Source organism: Dryobates pubescens, chromosome 6 (genome assembly GCF_014839835.1).
Source record: "Dryobates pubescens isolate bDryPub1 chromosome 6, bDryPub1.pri, whole genome shotgun sequence".
Lineage (NCBI taxonomy): Eukaryota > Metazoa > Chordata > Aves > Piciformes > Picidae > Dryobates > Dryobates pubescens.
Window position 1 is genome coordinate 26,762,316 of NC_071617.1, and position 19,338 is coordinate 26,781,653.

The 19,338-nt window shown below is 38.3% G+C and overlaps 1 protein-coding gene across 2 annotated transcripts in view; it reads right to left on the reverse strand.

Moving 5' to 3' along the window:
* Positions 1-1,878: 1,878 nt before the first annotated feature.
* Positions 1,879-19,338, reverse strand: part of PDE10A (phosphodiesterase 10A) — a 368,681-nt gene continuing 351,221 nt past the window's right edge. For both annotated transcript variants that reach the window (XM_009898929.2, XM_009898930.2), the window contains exons 19-22: positions 18,034-18,145; positions 12,130-12,210; positions 7,249-7,337; positions 1,879-2,351 (exon numbers count right to left, since the gene is read on the reverse strand). In XM_009898929.2, coding sequence (XP_009897231.1) covers positions 2,234-2,351; positions 7,249-7,337; positions 12,130-12,210; positions 18,034-18,145 — 400 coding nt within the window. In that variant the 3' untranslated portion in view covers positions 1,879-2,233. The remainder of the gene's footprint in view (positions 2,352-7,248; positions 7,338-12,129; positions 12,211-18,033; positions 18,146-19,338) is intronic.

Sequence of the window (19,338 nt, forward strand, 5' to 3'; positions counted from 1 at the left end):
AGCATTTTTATAGCCAGCATAGATGGTGACACCATGGATGGTGTTTGAAGTACTTAGTGGATGAAAGGTTGCATCTCTGTTTTTTAGTTAACAGAACTGCTAAGGAGTAAAATTGAAGACACAGCATGAGATACTATTTATTCTGCTTTGCTGTAATTGTTTCCTGACTGTTTTGGTTTGTTGGATTTGTTGTTGTTTTATTGTTGCTTTTTTGGTTTTGGGTTTTTTTTATGTGTATGGGGTTTTTTTTATTATTCCAAAACAGTAGTACAATCAATTTCTACACTTTGAACTCAAAAGGCAAATTGAAAAAAAAATGACAGGGCTGCTGCTACGTGACCTGTATTGTTCAAATAAGATAACCTCATATTGAAATCTCAGCCTCTGGAATATCTGCATTACCGCAAAGGCTCAGGGGCATTTATACATTATGTAATTATGTATCACATATTGTACACATGTATAGATACTGATATGTGCTTGACCATAACAGAAGGCAAAGTCATTGACACAAAACCTGTACGATGGCATGCTTGTAAGAGCAATACAGCTCAACACACTTGAGATGGAAAATGAGAAACTGTGTTCTGTCTTTAAGTCAACACTCTAATTTGTTGCAGGTATAAAAATGGCCTTTTTATCAAAGAACCCTATATTACCTGTGAGAAAGCATATAATGCAGCATAGGCTGCATGTGAAAGGTATACAAAAAGATTGTGTTTTCACTTCCTGTGTGGATCAATATGAAGATTTTTTTCTCATTATTTTAAAGAGAAAAATGAAGGCAAAGTAATTGTGGTTGAAACATATTCTGCACAAATGCACTAAATTTAAAAGAGTAGCATTAAATGTAATGTTTTAAAGTCTGTGCCTAAGTTTGTAAGGCTGAAGATGAAGTCAGCACAGAACTGTAAACACAGTATTTTTAGAGTACTTCAGTCAGTTATTCTTTCACTAAAAAAGGCAGTTCTAAGCCTGGAAATTTTGCTGAACTAGGGGGAAAAAAGCCAACAGACAAAATAAGTTTCCTAATTTCAGTCATCTTGGGATGGGGAAAAAAAGCAGTAGAAGACATGCAAAGCTACTGTGCAACACAAAAACTAGTCAATGCAAAACCAATTTTGATTTATGGTATCTTATGGTATTATTATTATGGTATTTGATGGTATCTTATCTGACCTGACTTTTCTAAAAAGGCTTTTGCTCCTAGCAGATAGCATACTTCAGGTATGCCTCTAATGCCTTTTAAATTACAACTCAGTAGGTAGAAATAAAAATGATGACTTAATTGTGAGCTGCACAAGGAAATCTTTGCTGTCACATTTAAATTTTGATTCTTCTGTCATTATGGATACAAAAACTCCAACTTGAAGCCTGACTCTCATATCAGAGATGAATATGCACTACTTCCAGTGTTTTAAGGGAGGAGTTTGTCTAGGTTTATAAGTCCTTCTGAAGAACAAAGCACCGTCACTAGTTCTTTCAACACTTGCCTTGTGAATAACAGACAGTTTGCATCATGATGCTTAATGAAGTACTTCAAAACTTTAACCTGAATGTCAGTTTTCCTTTAGTTTGCAGCAAGAGAAATCATTGTAATTTAAGCATGAATTATAGTCTCTAAGTATTCTGCTGGAGTTCAAACTGATTACAAGTAGATCACACATAAACATTCACAATAGCAATGGGTATATTGTTCTATTTATAGCCAAGAACTCCCAAGTGACAGTGGTGTTAAAGCCAGCCACAGTATGGTATAATAAAAGTACCATTGAAACCTCTACTAGAAAGATACAATTTAGAAGTACCCCCTAAGATTCCATACCCCTACCTGTCCCATCCAACCCCCGCCCTCCCCCTCCCCTCCCCCCCCAGTTTTAAATTAAGGCCTCAGCAATGTAGCCCATGAGATAAGGCCAGTCTTTTAAATTCACAACTTCTAAGTTCTCTTTTGATAGCTGACTTCAAAACATTTTGGCTGTCGTTTTCCCTCTGATCACATTGTGTCATTGGTGTAGGTCAGGAGATTGGCTGCCACAGTCATTTAGCTGAGGTAACTCCATGGGTGTTACCTTCCTTAAGCAGGTCTGCTTCTTTGCTAGCATTTTGTAGCTTCTCTTCTTCCTTTTTTTTTTTCTTTGTTTTGTTTTCAAATAAAAATGAAACAAAAGAAAAAAACATCCTCAAATCAAGAAGGGATGCTTTTCAGGTTAAAGAAATCTATTGTTGCTGCTTAGTCATCGATCTTCACAGGGGGTGAATCCGAGGTCCCAGGAGCAAGGGACTGAGAGGAAGTCCATATAGAGGCTTCCTCACCTCTTGTTACTTTCTCCCACTGGTTGAGATTGTCCCTGCAGATGCAAAAAAAGTCAGAGGTAAAGCACTAGCACACAAGAATTTGTTCCTAACAATAGTGTCTGCTGTACTATACTTTGAGGTTAAAGGCTTTTATCACCTTTACCATATTTCATCTGTCACCTTCAGTTATCCATTTTGTAATTCTATGACGCTCATATACATGCTGACTATGTCTAAGCCTACAGCACACCTTCCCCAGAACAAGCCCTGGCACTGAAGGGCCAGGGCCAGCATGTGTTTCCATTAAAAATTCCTTGTCCTCATGGCTGAAGAGAAAATCAAGCTGTGACCCAAGAGAGATATGCCTGTGGAGACGCTGAAACAGCAGTCTGGAGACGAGCAGCCTTCCTCAAAGGCGACTTGAGGGATTTTACCTCAGCATATTTTGGACCTTTTCAAAACCACCAAAGATCAGGCCTCTTGCCAGGAAACATCCTTCACTGAAAACCATAGAAGCGCCTTAAGCCTTCCTGCACTCAGGCGGCCTAACAGTGTATACAATGTTGTATGACAACACCTCAGTGTAAATTTTCAATTACAAATGTGGTGATCATACTATATGTCCACTACATTTAAAATGTACCCCTTTCTTGAGAAATGTGGTTATTTATTGATTTAATTATTTAGCCAATCCCCAAATCCAAGCTTTGGTTCAGAAGCCATAAAATGATAATAAATTAGGCTGGTAATGGTCTAACAGTCTGAAGGGAGTACAGATTGTTAGACCCATAATCTTACTTGCTTTGCACTAGAACCACTCCAATAACTTGGAAGTCTATGTTAATGATACCAAATAGGAGATCATACTTGGAACCTCTTGCCAAATCTAGCATTCAGCCTTCAAACACAGAGATAAAGAGAGCAAGCTCAACTGTTTCATTTTAATACTATCAGATACCTAGTTCCTAAACCAACAGTTTTTAGATGACTTTAGTAAAAAAAACAGGATGCTGAAAGTACTAAGGCCTCATGTGGCGCATGTCATATTATTGTATTACATTGGAATTTATGTGGCAGAGCTCTTCTGATTTCTATGTCACAGCTTTGCCAAAACAGCTGACAAAACAGCTAATACCGAGCTGAAAGCACAGAGAACAGTAAGAAAATAAAAAGCTGAATTATCTGCGGATGGGTGAAGGCAGGATCTGATGAGTTTACTGAAGGAAGCTGGTGCCCTCTAGGGGACCACCTACACCAATTTCTCCAGGCAGATGGAAACTGATCTGCCTGTGAGCCAGGCCAACTGGAAGTCTTGAAGCCAGCGTTAATATGGCACCCCATCTCAGCTAACAGAAGTTCAAAGTGACCTCTGGAGATCATCAGGTCCAACCCTAAGCCTACGGCACCCAGGCACCAAGGATCAGAAAAACTGAATTGCCACTATTTGTAGGTCCCTTTCCTGAAACTGGAAAAATAACAAGGAGAAACACAGCCGAAGTATTTTTAAATTGTATTCATTTCAGACAAAATTGGGAGACCAGAAGGCACATGGAAAATTCTTTAGTCTAAATTAAAGGGAAAAAATAAATCACTTCACCTCATCCTCAAAATAAATCTACTGTCATAGATTTGCCACTTTGGTAGACTGAGTACACGGACTACAAAACATAGGACTTACTCTGCACGCAGAAACACAAATGGCTGGTTGGTTTGATGTACATGCCAACAAAGTATTTAAAAATATGGAACAAATTATCAGACAAGAAAACCTTCCAGATTCTTAGCTGCTACCTTACCTCATAGAAATCAGTGACTGATATGTTTGAGGTTTTTTGTAAAAGATGCAGCTAATATGAGTCGTTTGTGCTCCCACTGAAGCTCTGGCTCCAAGTGTCTGGAACAAATGGCCAGAGGCTCTCAAAATAAAAACCTTGATGCTGACATGCTGCCTTGGCTGCTTCTGCTGCTATTATTTGCAGCTGGTGTCTGTGTTTCAAACAACTCAAGGACACAGCATCTTAAATACTGTGTTTCAAGAACAGGTACTGCTCGTGAAAAGGTGAAATCAAAACGGGTTCAGTCAGCAGCTGAGGTAATAGCAAACCAGAGTGAGGCTCTATTCCTCTCATCATGGTTAGCCATCAAAAATAGAGGAAAAAAGAAGTGTAAGTGCAAAATCAGCTATTTGAAACGCTCGAGAGTAACCTAAGCTTTGCAATAAAACATATTTTAGTAACTGGGGAGATGAAGTTAGATCTGTGTTCTTGATTTCTTATTCTGCATCTTCAAGTCTGAACTTCTAATACTTCCTCCTCAACCCCTCAAACACAGAGCAGAGGATAATTTCAATGCTAAGTTAAACCTATCGAACTCCATCTTAGAAGACTTTGTGCCAGGTTGTGGATTTTCAGAAAGCTGTTTAGTCTTACAGAGATCTAACTTAAATCTCATCCATATATCTACGCCCCTGTTGTGCACCAGGACAATCTAAACTAAAGAACACACAAGAGCAAGGCGGAGAGCTGTCTCTACAGAGTTGTGCCCAGTCTGAAGACTTTGCCAGAGTAGCTTTCAGAAGTATCATCATTTTAACTACAATCAGAATTCCAAACAAAACCCGTAACTTCTAGAACAGAAAAGGTTCATATAATGTCTGCCAGAAGTCTCACTGCTTATACTGGAGACATCACACATTTTGCAGAGAAATTTACTCTTGAAATGGTGTTTATGCTTAATCTTCAGAATCATGAAGAAATTTTCATCTAGAACACATATGCATTTGTGCATTTTGTACTCTACAGTACAACATCAAATCTCTGCTGAGTGGTGTAAGATGGACCGTCAAATATCACAAGTCACTTTTGCAAATAAGCCTCATTTGGATATCCATCTTTCCAGAACTCTGGTGCTGAAATAGCTATTGTTCACTCTTAAGCACTCAACCTAGTTCCCATTAAGTGGAAGAACAATGCTAACTTCTTACCAAAGGTGTTGGTAAGTTTATGCACATGGTCTACAGTAAATACAAACCCATGTTTAAGACCTCCCATATGATTGTGCTAGTAACAACTCTTCTGACATCCAGTGCTGAAGTTGCTTTATTAATCAGACTCTGCAAGTCATGTTAAAGTATATAGATACTGATCTGGGGAGTTAAAGTACACTCAGATGTTGACAAACAGTAATTCAAAAGAAGTAAAAATTGTCACATATATAAAGCAGTTTCACAATGTTTGTTAGCTTGAGCAGAAACAAGTAACTGAAAATATTCATGTTAAGTCCCTCTGCCTTTCTAATGATGGGTATTGTAGATGCTGCTGCTTAGACCACATAAAATAATATAAAACTCTGACTGAAAACAGTTTTGCAAAGGACAATCTGTGTTCCAGTTATGCGGGTTGAATAATTAATCGACCATTTAGCTTTCAGACATCAATACAGCTGAAGCCCCATACCTTTAAGCAAGGATTACAAAGAGAAAGAAATTAGAAAACTTTCAAGATCTCAGACTACATCTCTGTAAAACATTTGTATGACTCAGAACCTTGTAAAGACTGGAAAGACTACAAGCAGTTCTGTAGTTTACTTCATGTTCTCTGATTTCACACTGAAAGCAACTCTTCTTTATTTGTCAGACTACATATTACTCAGTTCTCTAGAATCAAACTACCAACATGTATCTGTCAGGTCAACACAGCTCAGGAAATACACATTCCTGTAACTCTGAATTCCAAACCAGTATTGGACTTTGATACCATTTGACAGTGACACACCAAAAGCCATTTTGAAACTAGGGAAGGGTTTAATGCTATATTGCAACTGATGGAACCAGTAAAATGTGCACTTCAGAGTATTTCCATGTTGTAAATTAGTATCTATTATTTACCAGACATTGTTACTTTCATAGCTTCTAAGGCACTACTCTAAGGATCACCTAGCCCAATTGCTTGAAAGAGACAGGCCTTGGCAAATTTCATCACAGTACTAACGTGCTTAATTTCCTGTTATTTTGTATAGAGTGGGAACCCTTCTGTTATTTCACACTGTATATATTCCACATAAACAGAAAAGTGACAAAGGAGGTAGATCTGCCATACAGGGCAAAGAAAAAGCTCAATGCAATCTGGAATTTAAGGACCAAGAGAAAAAAAAAAAAATATATATATATAAGAGAGGTGCTAGTAAAAGCATACAGAAACAGTCCTCTCTTTCCTCTGCTGGCAATTTATGAATCAAATACTTTTCTTTTGAGGATAAAAATTAAACTGAAACTGGAATATTTTCAAGTTTTGTCAGGAAAGTTTGCTAAAATCCAGGATATAATTATTGGACTGAACTATTTACAAAGAGATCCACCATCATACCAGGGTAACAGCAGCCAATTGGTTAAGGACCTTTGCTTCTCCTCCAAAAGATTCCAAGGAACATCCCAGCAGGTGGATAAGAGATGAAGTTCTGTGTGCCTCTCCCATATCCCAGTGGTATTACTCTTATGCTCCCAATTACTGAATATTCTGGAGCTCTTCTAGTTTTTAATAAAAATGTTTTAACATGAAATAAAGCCACATGTCAAACCCACATTTTTTTAATTGAAGCCAAACTCTAGCCAATCTTATTTGTGAGAACCATGCTGAAGTAAAAAGGACAGAGAGAATTTGCACTGAGCCAGACTACACAGGGACACATGAGCACTGAACCCATTTATCTCTAAATGCTTTTAGCACCAAACACATTTTAATCAGCTGTGTCTGTAGATCTGCACCAGCTAGTTCCAGCCAGTACTTACTGCCTCTGCATTTCTGCATAGATTAAGGCAAGATGCAAATCCCTACTTATCTGCATGCAAATTCTAAAATCAGAAGGCTGTATTTCCAGACAAACTTGCAAAGCATATTTGCATGTTTCTTTCACCAAGCTATGTGTTCTGCAAAAATCTGCACATTTACCCACCTGCATGCTCGAAGTAGTGGCCCAGTTGGAGGAAAGATCTGTGCAAGTGTGGTGTAACATGGGATGGCTACAGCATTGTAGAAACCAATCTATGAGAAACAATGAAAATAAAAAATAATTAAACATTGCCATACTACAACACTAACAGTTAAGAGACAACTAGCCAAAAGTTGTTGGCTGCTTACTTAATTACTACATATGTTAGTACTTCATATTTCTGCATCTTCACTTAATATCTGAATACTTTACAATTAAAAACTAAAAATGAAATCTCTGGCAATTACAAGTTGCTTGCATGTCTCTCTTTTACAACTAGTATCACTGTTTCTAACAGAATTTTCTAGAGAAGCTCTTAATTGATTGAACTGATTTGATCAGGATCTGTCTGACTTTTTGGTGTCACTAGTGGCAGAAAATAGGTGCAGATGGTGGAGCCACTTCTGCAAGTATTATTCTTGTGATGAAGTATTTCTTTTGAAAAGGAAAGTTGTGCAGCATTGCTAAACTATGGTTAGATTCTGGACTATGTCCTCCAGACTATGCCTTTCATAATTCAATTTACTTGAGATGCTAGGGTTTTTAAAAGGTGTGCACTGTGATCAATAGCTGGTTTGTAATTTCTTCTCATGTATGCAGTTCAATGATGTATTTTTACCATTATCATACAAATCTATTTAGAGAACATCAAATGAGCAACTTTTTAAGGATATGTGATTCATACAGGCTTAGGGGCCTATGACAGCTACCATGTTGCAGCTCAACTGTTCTGACACAAGGGAATTTTTAGAAAATGCTACTTATATACATAGAATACATAGAATACATAGAATACACCAGGTTGGAAGAGACCTTCAAGATCATCACGTCCAACCCATCAACCAATCCAACACCGCCCAAACAACTAACCCACGGCACCAAGCACCCCATCAAGTCTCCTCCTAAAAACCTCCAGTGATGGCGACTCCACCACCTCCCCAGGCAGCCCATTCCAATGGGCAATCACTCTTTCTGTATAGAACTTTTTTCTAACATCCAGCCTGAATCTCCCCTGGCGCAGCCTGAGACTGTGTCCTCTTGTTCTGGTACTGCTTGCCTGGGAGAAGAGACCAACATCCGTCTGTCTACAACCTCCCTTCAGGTAGTTGTAGAGAGTAATAAGGTCACCCCTGAGTCTCCTCTTCTCCAGGCTAAGCAACCCCAGCTCCCTCAGCCTCTCCTCGTAGGGCTTATGTTCCAAACCCCTCACCAACTTTGTTGCTCTTCTCTGGACTCGTTCCAGCAAGTCAACATCCTTCCTAAACTGAGGGGCCCAGAACTGGACACAGTACTCGAGGTGCGGCCTAACCAGTGCAGTGTACAGGGGCAGAATGACCACCCTGCTCCTGCTGGCCACACTGTTCCTGATGCAGGCCAGGATGCCATTGGCCCTCTTAGCTGCCTGGGCACACTGCAGGCTCATAACAGGTTAAGTTCAGATCCATTATAACATCACTCATTTACCCCAGACTTTCATTATAGTTACAGCAGTGCACTGTGACCCTGTTATTGGTGTGGAGTTTTTAAATGCCTTTTAGTGAATACTATGCATCACACCATGACCAAAGCATTTGATAAGTTGTGTAAACACTGGCCCTTATTCAGAAATCCAAGAGCAACTTTTGTCCTCACCTCCATCAATACGGAGATTCCTCCCATATTGCTATGCAACCAAGTGCATTCTGTACTTCAGAAAACAGAAGTCTCATCATGATGAAAGAGCAAAACAGAAATGTAAAAAGAAACAGAGAGAAACTGCAGCTGCTGAGAAGGTAAGGCTGCACACATCTGTGATGTCAGCTAATCAACAAAAAGTTTGCTGTTTTGCATAGCACAAAATATATGCTGAGAATGTCCAGTGGAGTGCTATAAAGGTGACTAGGGGACTGGAGCATCTGTCTTATGAGAAAAGGCTGAGAGACATGGGCCTCTTTCACATGGAAAAGATTGAGAGGGTGCCTTATCAATGCTTGCTGGTGCGGGTAGGTGTCAAAAGGTTGGGGCCAGTCTTGTTTCAGGAGTGCCCAGTGATAGGACAAGGGGCGACAGGCACCAACTAGAACACAGGAAGTTTCACCTAAACACAAGGAAAAGCTTATTTGCTTTAAGGGTGATGGAGCACTGGAGCAGGATTCTTCTCTGGAGACTTTCAAAATCTGCCTGGATGTATTCCTTTGCAACCTGATGTCAGTGAACTTGCTTTAAGCAGGGGGGCTAGATGATCCCTAAAGGTCCTTTCCAATCCCTTCTACTCTGATTTTCTTTTCTTCCTACATGTTTTTTTCTTGTGGTTTGTTTTTGGTTTTTTTAAGGGTCTTTTTTAGTGTTTTTTGTTTGTTTGTTTTTTTAATTTGCAAAATGCAAAAGTTTTCAATCAAACTAAGTTCATCTGCAATATATTCCAAACAATCTTCTCTTTGTAATTCCAGTATTTAGGAAAAATGTTGCCTTTAAGGTCCTGAAACTTTTTAAGTTAAAAAGCACATCAGTCAAGGAGGAAAAACCCTAAAAGGCTCAAAGGATTTAGGTTTTGCATAAAGCCAAGCTTATTAAAAATGTTCTCTTGCAGGAAATTCCATTTCTGGCCAGAGAAAACTCACTGAAATCCACTTTGTAAAAGTCTAGATTATCAGAATAAATTAATCCTGACTGATTTTTCTGTTGCTGTGGCTTGACAGAAAGCCTGGAGTTCACACAGTTACAAGCAAACTATTGAAGTCACTGCAGGAAAGGCAGTGTACATAGATCTGAAAGATTCATGAGCAAGATGAATGGAGAAATTACCTTTTGGTTCTGAAATAAATTGTTCTTGTTTCTCCAAATATGCATCCTAAACATGATAGCTTTAAGAGGTGGATCTTTAATGTTCTGATAATCCTAAACATTTTAATCCTTGCTGCATAAGAATAAACTCTTTATTTTCAACTTGAAAACTTTATTTCTGGGATAAGCTTTGGCTGGCTGAAGCACACAAACCATTCCTTCTTTCTCCTTTCATTACTCAGGATGGCTGGATTTGTTTTATTAAAAACAGCTTTCAGTTCACTGCGTAGTTTTGGCATTTCTATTTTTCTTCACAGGTTCCAAAAGGAGAGACAGAAAAGAGGGTGATGGAATCCTACAGTGCAGGCACCACAGTAGCAAGACACCAAACTAACAGACCTTATATGAGCTGTGTTGCAAAGAGTATAAAGTAAAACAGAACCAGCTACCCAAGTGAGACAAACAGCTAAGTACAAGCTGTTCTTACCAGAGATGAGTAGTGGCAAAACTTGTTCCTTATTTTTTCAGAAATTACATGTTTATATAAACCCTCATTTCCTACTCATTGCCATTTAAACAGGGTAATAATGTTTTCACTAAAATCCACATAAAAATACTCATTAATTCCTTCCCTTAGAGGCCAAGGAAATGGATGATAATGCTTTACATTGAATTCTTCAGTGTGTACATAAATACAAGAATGGTTACTTTCACAAGGTAATACATTGTGTAAATCTTGTAAAGCTACTACAACTATAGTAATGAAGCTGGCTTTTAGCATTCTATTTTGCTAATATTTGACTGTTAATACTATTAAGAAGAACGAAACAGAGCACAAAGTAGAAAAGACAGTACCTGGAACAACACCTATTGTGCTTTCAAGTTAAAAATCCCAGCTTATTTCTTACATCTGTGCTTCATTAACAATTCTTTGACAAATGTCACGATGACTATGCATTATAATAGTGTGTACATTTCAAGATGTTCAAAGATAACTAACATAGTGCCTGGAAAAGTAAACCAAATGCAGAAAAGTATTTCTTCTTTTTTAGGCTTATACTAACACACACATTTAGTAAATTAATTGGTAATTCTTTACCATAATAAGGGTAATAGATTTTATGCTAAAAAATGGTATTGTGTATGGAATAAAGTGTCAGAATATGAAAACTTCCAGAGTCTTGCTTATCAGGTAATTAATCTAGAGTGACTTTGTGACACCTTGCAATTTCTGATTTATTTTAAATATCATTAATTTCACGGTTCATTAAATGCCTCGTGAGTGCAAACTACTGACCATTAAGGGATCAGAGGTCACTGACATAAAAAACCCCACCTTATATTATATCTATATGTGCATATGAATGGGCAATGGAGAGTTTAAATGCATTTTATCTGCTCAGATGATCAAAGGTCAAAATAGCTTTTGTGTTTACCCTCAGAAGTTAGTTCAAAGACTTTTGTTTCCTCAAATTTATGTTTACAAAATACCAATTTTCCCTAAGTGAAAGAACACACACACACAAAAAAAGATCAGACATTTCTGCATATTTGTGCACAAGAAAATCAGTAGCAAAGATTTTGAAAAACAGACCATTAAGACACACTGAAGAAATTCTTCATGTTATTATTCCTATGAAATGAAGAAGCGTGGGTCAAAAATCACAAATACTTTGAACCTGCGGATTTTAACCAGCAACAGGTGCTGAAGTTCATTTTGCATTACAGATAGACCAGAGGAATCTTTCAGCTAAGGGCTGAAGCCACCACTTACTAAGCTGAAAATTTGTTATTGACACTTCCAAAAAGTGTAGACAACTGCAGTTTTAGCTAAAGTCACGAGTACAAGGAAAGGAACAGGTGCAAACAACAAAGAGCACATTGTCATTTAAGTAAATATTTGAAAACAAGTTTTCTACTGCTACTTAAAAAAAAATAAACCCTGTTTTACACGCAGAACACAGACTTCAGCAGTCCACACATCCCAAGGTCATATGCAACATTCATTAATATATGAAACGTTTTTCCATACATGCTATAGCAATGCCAGAAACATGGATCATTTATTGTAAGAGTTCATACCTGACCCTGAGGGACTTCATCTTTCTTATCTCTGTCCATCATAGGAATAGGTTGAATACCCGTTTTCTTCATTTCATCACCCTGGAGAAAACCATAGAGAGAGGTTAGGAAAATAAAAATTAATTTTCTATTTTATGCCAGTCTAAAAATCCAGAATTTAAAATAATGTATGCTATCAGTCTAAAGCAATAATAAGCCCATGGAGGGATTTATTTTATACATTAACATAAATGAATAATTTAAATGCAGATCCTGAACATGATATTTTTGAGTCAATATACACACATTTTCCTTGTTTCCAACAGCTTCTACAGAAAAAAAAAGAACTGGAAGAATAAAGCCAACTAAAGCAGTTCATTTTGTTCTGTTCTATTCATAGTTACTCTCATCTTTTAAAATATTACTTGTTTTAAAGCACTGTAATACAACAACCAGTGAAACACAACTCACCTCTCAAATGAAAAGCTGAGTAAATTAGATGGATTCCTAATGTGCCCTCTTTGTCAACAATCCAGTCTTTTTGACCATGCTGCTTTGAAGAAGCTGCCTGTCAAACAGCCTTCTTTTATATTATCCCTCTACATTAATAAGAGGATTACCAGGAAAGATGCAGTACATTCAAAGATCAGATATATGTAATGTAGAAGAGAAAACAGTCTCCTTAACTTTCACCTGTCACCAGGAGAGCAGCCAAAACACATTCCTGAGCACTATGCTGGGCCTGAACAAAACTGCTCCTTAATACTTCCCAAGTAGCTGGCTACTTTCTGCAACAAACTGAAGTTTTCCAGTAGTCTTATGCTTCAACTACATTGTCAAAACATGTTTATACTTCAGGTTATAAAGGCAACTACAACAATAGCAATCATTTCTTCTGGCCACTACTCATAGCCAAGATTCCAAACTCAGTGGGATCTTCAAACTTATACATTGGGTTTGCAGAGTATGGTTTTGGTAGCCAAGGATATTCAGGGGTGCCTTCTGTGAGAAGACAACAAAAGCTTCCCCCATGTCCAACACAGCCAGTGTCAGCACTATGAGGGCTGGTATAGGAAAAGCTGACTCCATCCCATCCATATCCAATATATAGCTTAGTTGGGAGAAAGTTTATGTGGGATAAGTGCTCATACAATATTTTCTCATCTGTGTCCTTTAATGTGAGATTCAGATTACAGAGCTTTAGCTACCTGAAAGTCGGGACATTTCCTAAATCCATGTTCTATGCTTTTGCTACAGTCAGTGAAGGTCTTTCTCCTCATAGAAAAACTCAAGAAATGAGGCATAGATGACTGGTCAGTGAGGTGGGTTGCAAACTGGCTCAACAACAGAGTTCAGAAGGTTGTGATTGGTGGCACAGAGCAAAGTTGGAGGCCTGTGGCCAGTAGCATTCCCCAGGGATCAGTACTGGGTCTAGTTTTGTTCAGTATCTTTATCAATGACCTGGATGAGGGGATTGAGAGTACCCTCAACATGAGCTGGACAGACTGGAGAGCTGGTAGCAGGCAAACCTCATGAAATTTAATAAGGACAAGTGCAGGGTCCTGCATCTGGGGAGGAATAAAAACAGGCACCAGGACAGGTTAAGGGCTGTCCTGCTGAAGAGCAGCTCCAAGGAGAAAGACCTTGGAGTGCTGGTGGACAGCAAGTTTTCCATGGGACAGCAATGTGCCCTTGTGGCCAAGAAAGCCAATGGTATCCTGGGGGGCATCAAGAAAAGTGTGTCCAGCAGGTCTAGGGAGGTTCGCCTCCCCCTCTACTCTGCTCTGGTGAGACTACACCTGGAAAACTGCATCCTGTTTTGGGCTCTCCAGTTCAAGAGACAGGGAGCTGCTGGAGTGAGTCCAACGGAGAGCCACGAGGATGATTAGGGGACCTGAGCATCTCCCTTATGAAGAGAGACTGAGACCTGGGGCTGTTTAGTCTTGAGAAGAGAAGGCTGAGAGGGGAATCTCATCAATGTGTATAAATATCTGAGGGGTGGGTGTCAAGTGGAGGGGGCCAAGCTCTTTTTGGTGGTGTGCAATAATAAGAAAAGAAACAATGCTTGAACATAGAACATTTCACCTCAACATGAGAAACTTCTTTACAGTGAGGGTGACAGAGGTCCCTTCCAACCTCTAATGTACTGTGATACTGTGATCTCCAGAAGACAATTTATTACATCTTTCTGATATTTTATCAAGCCATGTTTCAAGTGCCAACATGCCCTTCCAAGGGGCACCTTTACTCAAAGAGAAGATTGCAATATAATAAATTGATTCTGGTCTGAACAAAACCTCTCTCTCTTTTAACTGCCTTGCAACTACCTTGAACACAGAAAAGATGAGGACGTCCGAAAGTCAGTTCCCTCTTGCGTATTTGGCCTCAGCATCACCTACTAACTATGAACCTGCTGAATTAACTAACAAGACATATAATCAGGAAGCTATTTTTTAATTGCTGCCTGTACTATTGTCTCATATCACGTATTTCTTTCAGCAAGTAGTATGGCTAGAATCACTTAAACTAGACTCTTTTAGACATTCTACCGAAAGGAACAAAAGGAAAAGTCTCCTACCTGAGCTGACAAAAAAAAGATTCCCGTAACAATTCCAAACACAAAAATTCAGTGGATTGTTATTTAGGAAATCTAAGCAGAATTTCTTTTTATCTGTCCCCAGTAAATAACATTTACTTTTTATTCCATTTGCTTGAAGTACTGCAATTGATCAATCCAGGACTGCCTGCAAGCTACCATAAGTCTCAATGATAAAAACATCAACACTAAACCATTTAGTATCTTACTATTTTAAGTTCTTCAACTTACATAATATCAAGTACCAGAGAAGCACTTGGAATTCAAAGCTTTTAGGAAACTGTTCAGCCTCTGACTGATTATAACCAAACTGAATAAAGTTCAGATTTATGTTCAACATTTCACCTTACAAGAAAAAGGTAATCACAGAATGGTTAGGATTAGAAGGAACCTCTTGGGATCATTTAATCCATCCCATACCTACCCCAGCAAGATCAGCTACAGAAGGTAAACCAAGGCTGTATCCATGCAGGTTGTGAGTATCTCCAGTGATGGAGGCTCCACAACCTCTCCAGGCAACATGTGCCATTAGCCAATCACCCTTACAGTTAACAGGTATGATGTTTACATGGAATATATGCACTAGAAACACAAATGTTTTCTTGTGTTCAGTATGTGTGAACACATACAATACATGGTTGTAAAAAACACTGCTTTTATCCTCAGTTATGACCATAATCAGAAGCTTAAAAGTTGACATTTTAAGCAGTTTGTATAGTACTTGTAATACAGCTGTAACAAGTGGCTTACAAGTCTCTCTTTAAGAAACACTGCAGAAAGGGTTTAACAATTGCCCAGTGTGTCGTATCTCACAAAACCCAAACAACTAAACCCACAAAAAACCCAAACTAAACCCCAACAATCACAGCAGATAAATCTTATACAAGCTTGCAATCATATACAATTGATTAGCAAACATATTATTTTGTTTGAGTCGCAGCACTGTGGGAGAGCTTTATGCTGAGTGGTACCAAGGTAGATGTTAGCTGAAATCACTAGGTATACTAGGCTTTGTTTAATTAAAAAGATCAATGTGACATGCCACAAAATTGTTACAAACTCTTCTGGAGTTACCACTGTAGTCAATGATTACAGAAAGAAGGAATATTATGAAACTGCTCTGATTAAATCATTCAACATATTATGATTACAAACTCAAGTAGTAATTGGAAGCAACATTCTAAACTACTTTTAGAATTATGACATGACCATCCAATCCAGCCAAATAAATTTTCTAGAGTTTACCTTTTTACCAATTAAATAACATTTTCTGCGGTGAAACACAGCATAAGCTTTCTGTTACTTTAGCTTTCTCAGGATTTTCTCTATGTCTGTCTCCATCTTTCCAGCTTCCACAAGCATTTGGACTTGTGACTGGATTTGTCAGCCATTCTGACTGGATCACAACATATCCAACTTCCGCCATGTATCACTTAACCTCTTCTTTAAAAGGATTCAGTAAAACACCAATTACAGAATTGAGTTTTTAATCAATACCTTCTGATTTACATTTGCTTCATAAAGTAACAAGACCCACTTTTATTAACTCCTCCTTAGATTACAAAACAGGTTAAACTCTGGACAGGCTCAATTATCATAGAGGTAAAGAATCATAGAACGGTAGGGGTTAGAAGGGACCTCTGAAGATCATGCTGTTCAGCTCCCCTGCCAAAACATGATCACCTAGCGCTGACCACACAGGAATGCATCCAAGCAGGAGAGTCTCCAGAAAAGGAGATGACACAACCTCTCTGGGCAGCCTGCTCCAGGGCTCCTTCACCCTCACAGTAAAAAAGTTTCTCCTTCCTGTCTTCCAGATTATGTCTGCTGCACCTCATGCTATCACAGGCACTACTGAAAAAAGACTGGCCCTGTTTTCTTGACACCCACCCTTCAGATATTTGTAAACATTAGTAAGATCCCCTTCTCAGCCTTCTCCAGACAAAAGAGCCACATGTCTCTCAGCCTTTCCTCATAAGACAGAGGTTTCTGTCCCTTAATCATCCTTATAGCCCTCCATTGGACTGGCTCACCACTGGCTCCCTCTCCCTTTTGAACTAGGAAGTCCAGAACTGCACACAATCTTTCAGATGTGGTAGCACTAGGGCAGAATACAGGTGAAGGGGAACATCTTTTGACCTGCTGGACCCTCTTTTTAATGCACCCCAGGATTCCATTCCATTTACTGTCCCATGTAATCAGTGAGGTACATCAAGATTATACATCCGCTACAGCACTCGTAAGAACACTCACTTTCCAGTGCTGGTATTTTAGAAAGCAAGAACTGAACTAGAACTTTGTGCCTGTACAGTCTACATTGAAGTCTGAACTGTTCACAATTACGAGAACACGTGAATACAAAAAACACCCACAAGCCATGCACAACTTTCATTTCATAATGAACATGCAACGGGCAGAACAACAGTCTCCATACTAGATGCATGCTACATGAACTCTGTGGGTCTGATTTCCATTTTATACCTGTGTAAAATAGAAATAGGCCCACTGAATACTGCAGACTTCCACAGGGCAAATAACAGAAAAGAACATTTGATAATACACATGCACAGTAGTAGTTCTGAAAATACAATGTTGGAAATAGAGTTGAACTGCATATTTCAACTCTATACAACATCCTCAGAATTAATCCTTTATTCCTAAAGTAGTCACTCTCATTTTAACAATGGAACTATTAAGACACTTATTCCTCAGTGTAAGACATGTGAGACACTGTGTGTTTATTTATTAATGTGACTGCATTAGCACAGCTCAATGCCTTGTTTCAATTCTTACACCTTATCTGTTGAGTAACTTTCAATATATTGGAAAACCATCTATCTGACACCCAGCTGTTGAACTGGCTCACAAAGAAGATTCAAATGGTCAGATCAGAACAATTTTACGGTTTATTATATTTGTTTTAGCATCTCTTGGACTCATACTACAGCTCTATAAGTCTGTTTCAAGGCAGCTGACACAGCGGCTGGTTTCATATTTTTGATTTCTAGAATACAAATGAGTCCTTCATAAGACTGCAGTTAGAGACTCAAAAAACCTTACGGATTTTCTTCTATATTTTGTTGCTTGGTCATTTTATGCTATGATATACTTTATAAACTTATCTTTAACATAGAGGAAAAATGCTGCCTGAAAATTAGGAAGCCAACTCAGACCTTTACACAGCTTCAGAGTAACCAAAAAACACGTGCATGCACCAATGAACACTCTTTACAACAAGCACACTAGGGTAGTAAACAAAAAAGAGTTGTAACGGTTTTCTTCTTCTTGGGTACTTCCATTTGTAAAGACAATAAACAAAAGGCACATACCTCAGCCCAGAACTCCGCATATATATCATTGGCTGTCAGTCTGGTAACTGGCCACAACTTTGTTACAGAACACAAATCACAGGCTGTCATCATCAGACCAATCACTCTATCCCTAAAATGAAATAACATTAAATTGTAAGTTTGGTAAAGAATTCATCATCACACTGCAAAGCCTTTATTTGCCTTTCTTCAGTTCAATTGACAGTAAAGGATATATACCACAAAATCTCTCCCACTTTGCTTGTTTCTTCCTTACTTGTTTATGATTCATTGGTCAGGCATGGCAGAAATTGTATAATATATTCCCTGCAGTATTCCCTGCATCGTTTGCAACCAGAGCTCATCGACCACCTTCTGCACAATCACATTCATAGAAAAGCACACAAGAATGCCTGCCTGTTAAAACACACACATGCCCCTCTCTTAATTTTCTGAAAATACAGTGCAAGTCTATAAAAAAGAAAGATAGAATAGCCTGTTGCTGCATTTTTTTATGTTCTTTAAAGAGAGAGGAACATATGTTCCAAAAACAAGAGAAGAAACTAGTTCTGAGACTGTCGCAAGGTAATTTCTTTGTTGGAATAAATTCTAAACCTGACATAACTCTGTCCTATACAATGATGAACCCATTCACAAAATAACTGCACAAGTAGGATTATAATCATTATTACAATGAGGCACACACACACAAAATCTCTTTTAAACCATTTTCTAGCACTCATCTACTACCTGAAACTGTACTTTATTAATTTATGTTCATAAAAAAAATAAATGAAAACTGATTAATGAATTCATGTGTTTTCCACCCAATACAGAATTTAAGATTACATTTAATGACACCTGCACCTTTGTCAGTAATGCCTCTTCCATTAAAAGAAACCCAAACATACAACTTGCTAACTTGCAGACCAATGTGATGGCAGTCATTAAAACTGTACCAACAGACAAATGTACCAGGAAAAACACACATATACGCAATACAATCAAGAGATAAATGGTAAAGTGCAATTTCCCTGAGTTAAGAAAGAGGGTTCATCAGCCATGTAAGGCATTCCACTGCATGTACAGATACCAATTAGAAGTCTTGGATTCTTTAGCCATGTTACAGACTGATGTCTTATCTTTGGGCATGTGGCTTTGCACTTTAAATACTGAGGGCAGGTAAGATTAAAACACTCCAGCCAAACAGATTACACACTTAATGGCTGTGACCTTATTCAAATTTTATAAACCCTAATTCAAGATTTCTGGTAAATTTAATTCTGAGGCTATCAGAAACTAATGTATCTTTTGGTTTGTAAGACG